Source organism: Rhinolophus hipposideros (genome assembly GCF_964194185.1).
Source record: "Rhinolophus hipposideros genome assembly, chromosome: 5".
Lineage (NCBI taxonomy): Eukaryota > Metazoa > Chordata > Mammalia > Chiroptera > Rhinolophidae > Rhinolophus > Rhinolophus hipposideros.
In genome coordinates, this window is record NC_138051.1 from 30928027 (window position 1) to 30936120 (window position 8094).

General features: G+C 38.5%; 1 protein-coding gene across 1 annotated transcript; it reads right to left on the reverse strand.

Annotated features, from left to right (window-relative positions):
- Positions 1-2856: 2856 nt before the first annotated feature.
- LOC308497185 (olfactory receptor 11H4-like) lies at positions 2857-3798 on the reverse strand (the record flags this gene model as incomplete). The annotated part of the gene is made up of 1 exon (XM_081047546.1): positions 2857-3798. One exon carries the CDS (start codon positions 3796-3798, stop codon positions 2857-2859), a length of 942 nt encoding a protein of 313 aa, XP_080903672.1.
- Between the last annotated feature and the right edge of the window lie 4296 nt (positions 3799-8094).

Here is an 8094-nt window from a genome sequence, read left to right on the forward strand (position 1 = left end):
TTAAAAGGAAGATCTAGGGAATGAGATGTCCTTAGTAATCTTTGAAATGCTCAAACATTCCTGAAGATCTAGGATGACACATGCATGTGTAGGGCTGTACACATTTCTAAAGAAGACTTAAGAAGGCTCTAATATTTACCTATGGCTATATTTGAGGCCCTGCACAAGTAGGGAATGAAGACTAAGGCAGAGTTTTAAACTGCTAGAACACAAAACACAAAGCCCTTCAGCAAAGAGTGGATAACCTATTAGTTAAAGGCATTTAAGGAAATCTCTGTGCAAGCATGCAATGGGAAATTATTCGACAAAGAAAAGAAATGAATAAAATACTTACATGTGCTACAATATGGATGAATTGTTCATGGATAAACATTATGCTGAGTGAAAGAAGCCAGCCAAAAAACCACACATTATATGATTCCATTTATATGAAATACTTAGAATAGGCAAAATCCATAGAAACAGAAAGTAGAAAAGTGGTTGCCAGGGGTTAAAGGGAGAGGGGGATAGGAAGTGACTGCTAATGGGTATGAGATTTCTTTTTGGGGGATGAAAACATCTAAACTTTGTTAGTGGTGAAGGTTGCATGACTATTCAAATAAACTAAAAAAATGGAATTGTTCACTTTTAAAGGGATGAATTTTTTTTTATTTTTTATTTTTTAATTAATTAATTTATTTATTAGTTTCAGGTGTACAAGACAAGGTAATACTTAGACGTTCATCATTTATATCCCTCACACTGTGAACCCCCCTCCCCCCATCCACTATCCCTCCGACCTCACACTGAACCATCACATTATATATATAAAATTATAGTTGGCATTCATTAATGTTTAGCTTCTGGTGTACAATGCCATGATCGGGTATCCACAGTATCCCTGAGGTGGTCTCCCAAATAGGATGCATGTCCATCGGATACCCAACAAAATCTTTACAACATTATTGAATACCTTCCCCAAATTAATTTTCAAAAAAACCCTGAGGCCATCTTGTGGTTACCAGCTGCTTCCAAATCCCTTCACCTTTCCCCTTATCCCCAACCCCCCCCCCCACACCCATCTAACAACTCTCGGTTTTTTCTTTGTGTCCCCAAAACTGTTTCTGATTAGTTCATTCACATAGTCTTTTCTTTAGATTCCATATATAAGTGAGATCATATGGTACTTGTCTTTCTCTTTCTGACTTATTTCACTTAACATAATGTTCTCTAGATCCATAAAGAGATGAATTTTATGGTATATGAACTATATTTTAATCAAGTTGTTACAAAACAAATAAATCAACAAACAGATTAGAAAAGTTTATTTCCGTCACTGGGTTGTGGTCTCTCTGAGGGCAGGAAAGAAATATTGCTGATCTGGGTCACCAGAATAGTTTTTCATATTCTCTCTTCTTTTTTACTATGCATAATCTCCCAAATGTGAGATGTAAAAATCATCCAAAAGAGACTTCTTTATGTTGGATGTAATTTTTTTTGGTCAAAGCAGTGGTTATTATACTTGTGTTAAAACATTTCTTATTTCTGTCTAATATTCAATTTGGTTGATTTGCACCAAGGTGGCTCTTGAAAAGGAATGTGGGGGTGGTCTCATTATGTGTTATTGTAGAGTTTAGAAATTCCTATATGTGAATGCAGTAGTTCCCAACCCTGTCTGTGTATTAGAATGTCCTGAAGAGTTTTCAAAATACCTGTGCCTAGGACCAATCCCCAATTCTGAGTCAAGTAGTTGAGAACCACTGCTCAGGTGGAGGTAGGTGCCAATAGAAAGTCCTATTTGTGGGTGTTATTATTGTGAGCCTCTCAGAGAATCTGTTATAAATCAGTGGTTTTCCAGCTGATGATAAAATTCAGATTCTGCATCAACAGACCTGAGTTCGGGTCCTGAGATCCTGCCTATTAAAAAGCTCCCCAGTTGGAAGGAGAACTGACTCTGGGCGGTGAACACACAATGTGATATGTAGATGATGTATTACAGAATTGTACACCTGAAACCTATGTAACTTTACTAACCATTGTCACCTCAATAAACTTAAAAAACAAAATAAAACAAAGCAAAACAAAAACTTCCCAGTGAGGCCCAGCTGATGATCCCAAAACCACATTTTAGTGATAAAGGTTGTATATATTTTAAAATATGTGGGAGTGGAAGCATGGTTAGTAAGAAGAAAATGAAATAAAGCAGTTACATTATTAGACAGAGGGATTGATGAAGGCTAGGAAGCATGTAATTTCTTAAATTTACTAGACGTTAATGTTCATCTGGTGAAACTTTTTCTTTGATTTGATTATCATTTAGTGATTGGTCCAACCAGTTCAGATTGATCTCATATTTTTCTAGGAAAGTTCATTTCATTTCATCCATAGGACATATAAAATATAGATTGTTGCAGAGTTTGCATAGTTTCTTTAGATATTGTCTTGAATGTCAAGAATGATAGAATCTAGTGAAGAAATATGAACGATACATTTGTTTTATTTGAATTGACATTATTGATACTGTGCTAAGTATTACATTGGGTTCTGGAATTACAGAAATAAATAAAGCATAGTTCTTGCTTTTAAAAAACTCACAATCTAATAAGGATGGGGAGGCATGTGGAGACAAATTTGTGCACAGCTAACTATAATACAAGAAAGAATGAAAGACATGTTAAATAGAAATACAAGTAATGTGCTATGGAAGAGAATTAATTCTGCCTGGGGAAAGGCTTCATTGATGACCTGGCATTGAGGATTTTGAAATGCCTTCTTCAAAAAGTTCACATCTACTTTCCAGTTTTTCAGCTGGTCACTGACATGAGGCTCACAGCCTGAACTCATGTGGGAATAACTCACTAACATCACAGACCAATTTTAGGAACCTCCTAGAACTTTCTTCAAGGCATCCTTCATTTCTTTATTCCGAAGGCTGTAGATCATGGGGTTGAAAAGAGGGGTCAAAACTGAGTAGAACAAAGTTGTGAACTTCTGCATGCCCTTGGCTTGTCCTGAGCCTGGGCTCACATATGTCATCATGACGGAGCCATAGAATAGAAATACGACAGCCAGATGTGAGGAGCAGGTGGAAAAGGCCTTCTTCCGGCCAGCAACTGAGGGCACCTGCATTACAGCCCTCAGCACCAGGCTATAGGAGCCGATAATGTAGAAAAAGGTGGCAAAGATGAGCAGGGAACTCATGGTGCCACATATGAGAACAGTCCCTGGAATTGGGACACAGGCTGAAGCCAGGGCCAGCAGAGGACCCAGATCACACAGAAAGTCATCAATCACATTTGGGCCACAAAATGGTAACTGGGTAACAAGTATCACTGGAATCAGAAACCAGAGGAAACCATACACCCAGCAAAAGATGACCAGGCTGCTGCAGAACTTAATAGTCATGATGGTGGGGTAGTGCAGGGGGCGGCAGATGGCCAGGAACCGGTCATAGGCCATGATGGATAGAAATAAGCATTCGGTTGTGCCCAATGAGAAGAAGAAGTACAGCTGGAGGAGGCAACAAGCAAAAGAGATGCTTTTGGTCTGGGAGAGGAAGTTGGCCAGCATGTTGGGCATATCAGAGTTGACGTAGCAGATCTCCAGGAAGGAGAAGTTGGCCAGCAGAATGTACATCGGGGTGTGGAGCCGGGGATCCCAGCGCACTGCACACACGATGGCCATGTTTCCAAGGAGGGTCAGGATGTAAGTCACAAAGAATATTGAAAAAAGGAAGATCTCTATTTCCCAGCGGCAAGGAAAGCCCAATAGAATGAACTCAGTCACAATGTGGGAAATATTTCTGGCTTCTGAGGTCATTTCCTTCCATCCTGTGAGGATTGCAGCAGAAATGACATATACAAAGGGAATTATGCTCCTGAGTTCTCCCCAGGAGAGTGAGCACATTTTCCTGCTCATAGGAGAGGGAGCCTAGACCAGTGGTTTCTATTTTTCGTTGGGCATCCCAACAATACAGTTGTTGCATATACTCTTTTATATATGACTATTTACTTTTAAACTATATACAAACTACTGTCAATCAATATAGTAAACATTGGTAAAGATTTGGAAAAAAAGCTTTCTTAGAATTAAAATAAAAATAGAAATTCAGATATTTCCTTTCTGCGTCCCATCTTGGGTTCCTGGTGAACCCAACTTTGGAGAACATTGGTCTAGACAATACAGATAGTTGGCTGGCTAGAGCTAAACAGAGATGCAACCTTCAACATGGGAAATTCAATTATTAAAAAAATTAGAATTGGTGTATTTACTGAACAAAACAGTAATGTCAGTTGAGTGACATAAAGGAGAGAACATGAAGCTTTAAAGCCAGTTATGAAAATAACCAGAGTGACTTTAAGCAAGTTACAATTGAGCTACATTATGTGACCTTGTATGTATAGGCCATTATTGTCTATTCTCTCTTTGTAGGGTGGTGTAGTACCTGGGCTCCAGACTTTGATATTATCAGAATCATATGGGGGAGCTTTTGAAAGGTGTAGATTTCTGGGTTCCAGCTCGGGTTTGGAATCCCCTAGTGTGGTAGAGCATGGGATTTGGGATTACAGATCTTGGCTCTGCCACTTTCTGAGGAGTATTTACTCAGGAAAGGACTTAACCTCTGAGACTATGTTACTTTCTCTGTGAAATATGAATAATGATGATATATGATGACATATGAATAATGATGAAATATGAGCAAGGATGACATGAGAACTGCTTGAAATAATATATGCAAGAGCAGTTTGCAAATTATAAAATGCTACAGAAATATAAACTATTACAAACTGTTCAGGGATTATTATGCTAGCTAGATGTTATACTTTCTTGTTAATCTTTATAAATTAGACTGATTTTGAAATGCCAAAGAATGTTTTTGCTTGTGGAATTTTAGCCACGTGATGAGCTAAGTATGTGTGTGTACACGTGCATGCGTGAATAGGAGAGCGCTCCTCAGTCTTCTCAGACCACTGAGGATATAACTCCCAAATAAGCTTCCTTTTAAGACGTTTTCTTTTGTTTTTTTGCCAGTCAAACACACCAGAGCTCTCATTTTCTTCTTTATAGACTGTCTTCCCTGGTAAGGATATCATTATAGCCTTAAATGATGAGATCATTTTCCTGACACAGGAGTTTGTATTAAGACCACCTAGTTTTGATCCTACAAAACTGGGTGATCCCTTCACACACTACCTCCTCCTTTTCCCCCCATACCCCAGGAAAACCTGTGGGATTTCCTGGGAAATGAGGATCAACTGTACTCAAATGGTAGTAACAGAGGAGCACCAGCAAATACTATTTCAAAACAGGCAGATGGAAATCAGGTTATCAGTGCAACTTTTTTTTCTCTCTGGCATTCTTTGATTTTGTGGTTTATTCAGCCCTGGAGAAAGCCTGGCTATTCTTCTGTAGACAGGGGAATAGAGAGAAGTTTATCTAATTTTAGGCCTTGATCTAAACAAAGTTTAACCCAGAAGAAGTTTGGAATATGGGCCTATTATCTCTGTTTGATCATTTTCCTCCTCCCTTTTAGAAGCTCAGAGCTCAAATTCTCTGTTCACTTTTTCTTAACAACATTCATTCTCTGGAAAAAAAGTCCAACAAACTCATGCATAAACATAAACCCAACATCTGTGAAAATTTTAGCAGTTCTCATTTTCTATATTACGTGCACAAGGGCATATGACCAGATGACACATATACCAAATTTACTGGAGCAGCATTTACTGGGGGAAACTTGTAGACCCAGGTCAGTCACAGGCCTGCAAGTCCCTTTTACTAATTATAACCACAATGACACATAGAAATCTAGGGTATTCCAAGAGGGCACCCCAACATTTGAACTATGAGTTTTTTTTAGCTGTGCCATCAGGGAGGTACTAATCCCTTCCCGAATGCAATTAGGGCTGGGATATCAAAATGAAGAAAATTGACACTAGTCCTATTTCCAGGCTCAGAGTTTGTGGCTTGGGGAAAGGGGCACCCACTGTACTCCTGTGATTGGGGGCTACAGTTCAAGCTTTGCAGATGCAGTTGTAGGATATGACAAGCTAATAGGATTCTTTACATCAGTCATGTGACAGAGAAAGTCAAGCACTGGGCAATAACTGCTTCCTGTCCATGGAGGTTCATAGGCGGCAACTTACTCTTTGGGAAGGCGGTTTGAAACGAATTGCTCTTGAAAAAGTTAACCCTTATATCTAACATGTATTTTTTTTCTTAGTGTTGGGGGGGCTTTCTTAATTACTCTGTAGGGGCCATAACAAGGATTATTGCCTTTATTTCACGTATGAGGAGATAAAGACTCAAAAAAATTAAATGCCTGAAGTCCCAAACCAGTAAGTGACAGGGTCAGGACAAGAGTGCCACGCTTTTTGGTGCCTATTTTACTGTTTTGCCACCATTTTAGAGGACCTCCAGCAAAAATGTGTCTAAAATGTCACACATCCCAGGGAAAAATTCATCAAATTAATGAGTGACAGTTGGTGCTATGGACATCACCAAATCATCTGAAGGAAAGGAGGAGGGGCCTTCCTAGCATCCTTCAATCATACCATTTAGGTAGAATTATGCTTTTTTCCTTTTATATGGCTATCTTATTTTTTCATAATGAGGATAGTTAAAAGGCATACAAATACGTACCATACAACATAGTTCAACTTCCAGAGCTGAAAGTAATGTATCCTCAAATGTGGTCATAAAATGGCATCAACTGGTCATTGAAAGTGACATGGTGCAGGTGTTATTTCATGACAGTAGTTAAAAAAAGAGGAGGTGATCCCTCTCAAATAAACTGAAGTGAGAAGGACAGGGCAGGCAGTTGGTTTTTTGTAGTGATTTTACTCTTACCTGACTTCTGTGATCTGCAGTATTTAGCTCCTCAAGTTATTCATAACCTGAGGCAGATCACCCTTCATCCATTTATATAAAATGAAGATAAAAAATTAACTTAAAGAAGTAAAATGAAAAGAACTTAAAAAAAAAAACAGAGAAGATACTGAGAAGCAGCTATAGACCCTGAGGAGACATACAAAGGGGATAGAAGTGATCATTTCCTTGCATTTTGGGGTGTTATAATTCTATTTGTTAGAGCCTTTGATTTATCATTGCTCTTATTATTTGATTTTTTTCCATCAGTTAGATATGTTATCCGGCTTCTACAACTGCCTGCCTGAGTCTCTATTTTCCAGTTGTTTTTGTAGCATGAAGGACAATTGATTTGGTGTGTTATGTCCTAGGGACTCATTCAAGGGAATAATTGAATTCTGTTCCACGTTCATCTGTTTCCTCTTGTACTCTAGAGGAAATTAAAAAACTGTCAAGTCTAGCCTTCTACTTCTTAGAGTAATGTATTGCTTATATTCACTGGCCTCAGAGAAATCATGGATTAGAATAGGATTTACAAAAATCACAATTTTTTATTGATCTGAACTCACTGAATCTTGGAGCAGGAAGAAACTTCAGAAGCTCTCTAGTATCCCTTTCTACCAGCACCAAGAGCCCATCTCTTTTACTTTCTTGTTAGTTGGTCATCTAGCTTCTGCTGGAATAATCCATGACAAAGAGCTCACTGAGAGGCAGAACAGCTTTCATTTTTAGAATCTGTTATAAACTTCATTGTTCTCTCTCACATTCTTGGTTGGGTCACTTGATTTAGCCTCTTGGTCTTATTTCTTCCTCAGGGTTAACTCTTATTACATGCCCATCACGTGCACACACCCTGATAGGATTTTGAGCATGCATTATCCTTCTTACTCTTCCAACAATTATGGCAGTAATAATAGAGCCACAGGAAGGCAGTAAGTGGCAGCGCCGGGCAGATTCGTGTTCTTTCAACTCCATTATACAGATGCTCAGAATAAAGTCTGCACAGCAGCACTTAAATATATTTGAAGAAGTTACTCATGTGTTCTTTGAATCGTCTCAATTTACATTAAGCATTTTTGTTTTCTTCAACTTAATATGACATAATTTCCAGGGTGCCTCCATGCTGGTTGCCTTATTTTGATTGTTCATACCTTTCTGAAGACGTGATCTTAGTAAAACTGAACACAAACTTCTCATACTGTGTTACTGTAGTAATCTCTTTTGCTCTAGAAACCCATGCAGACTTAA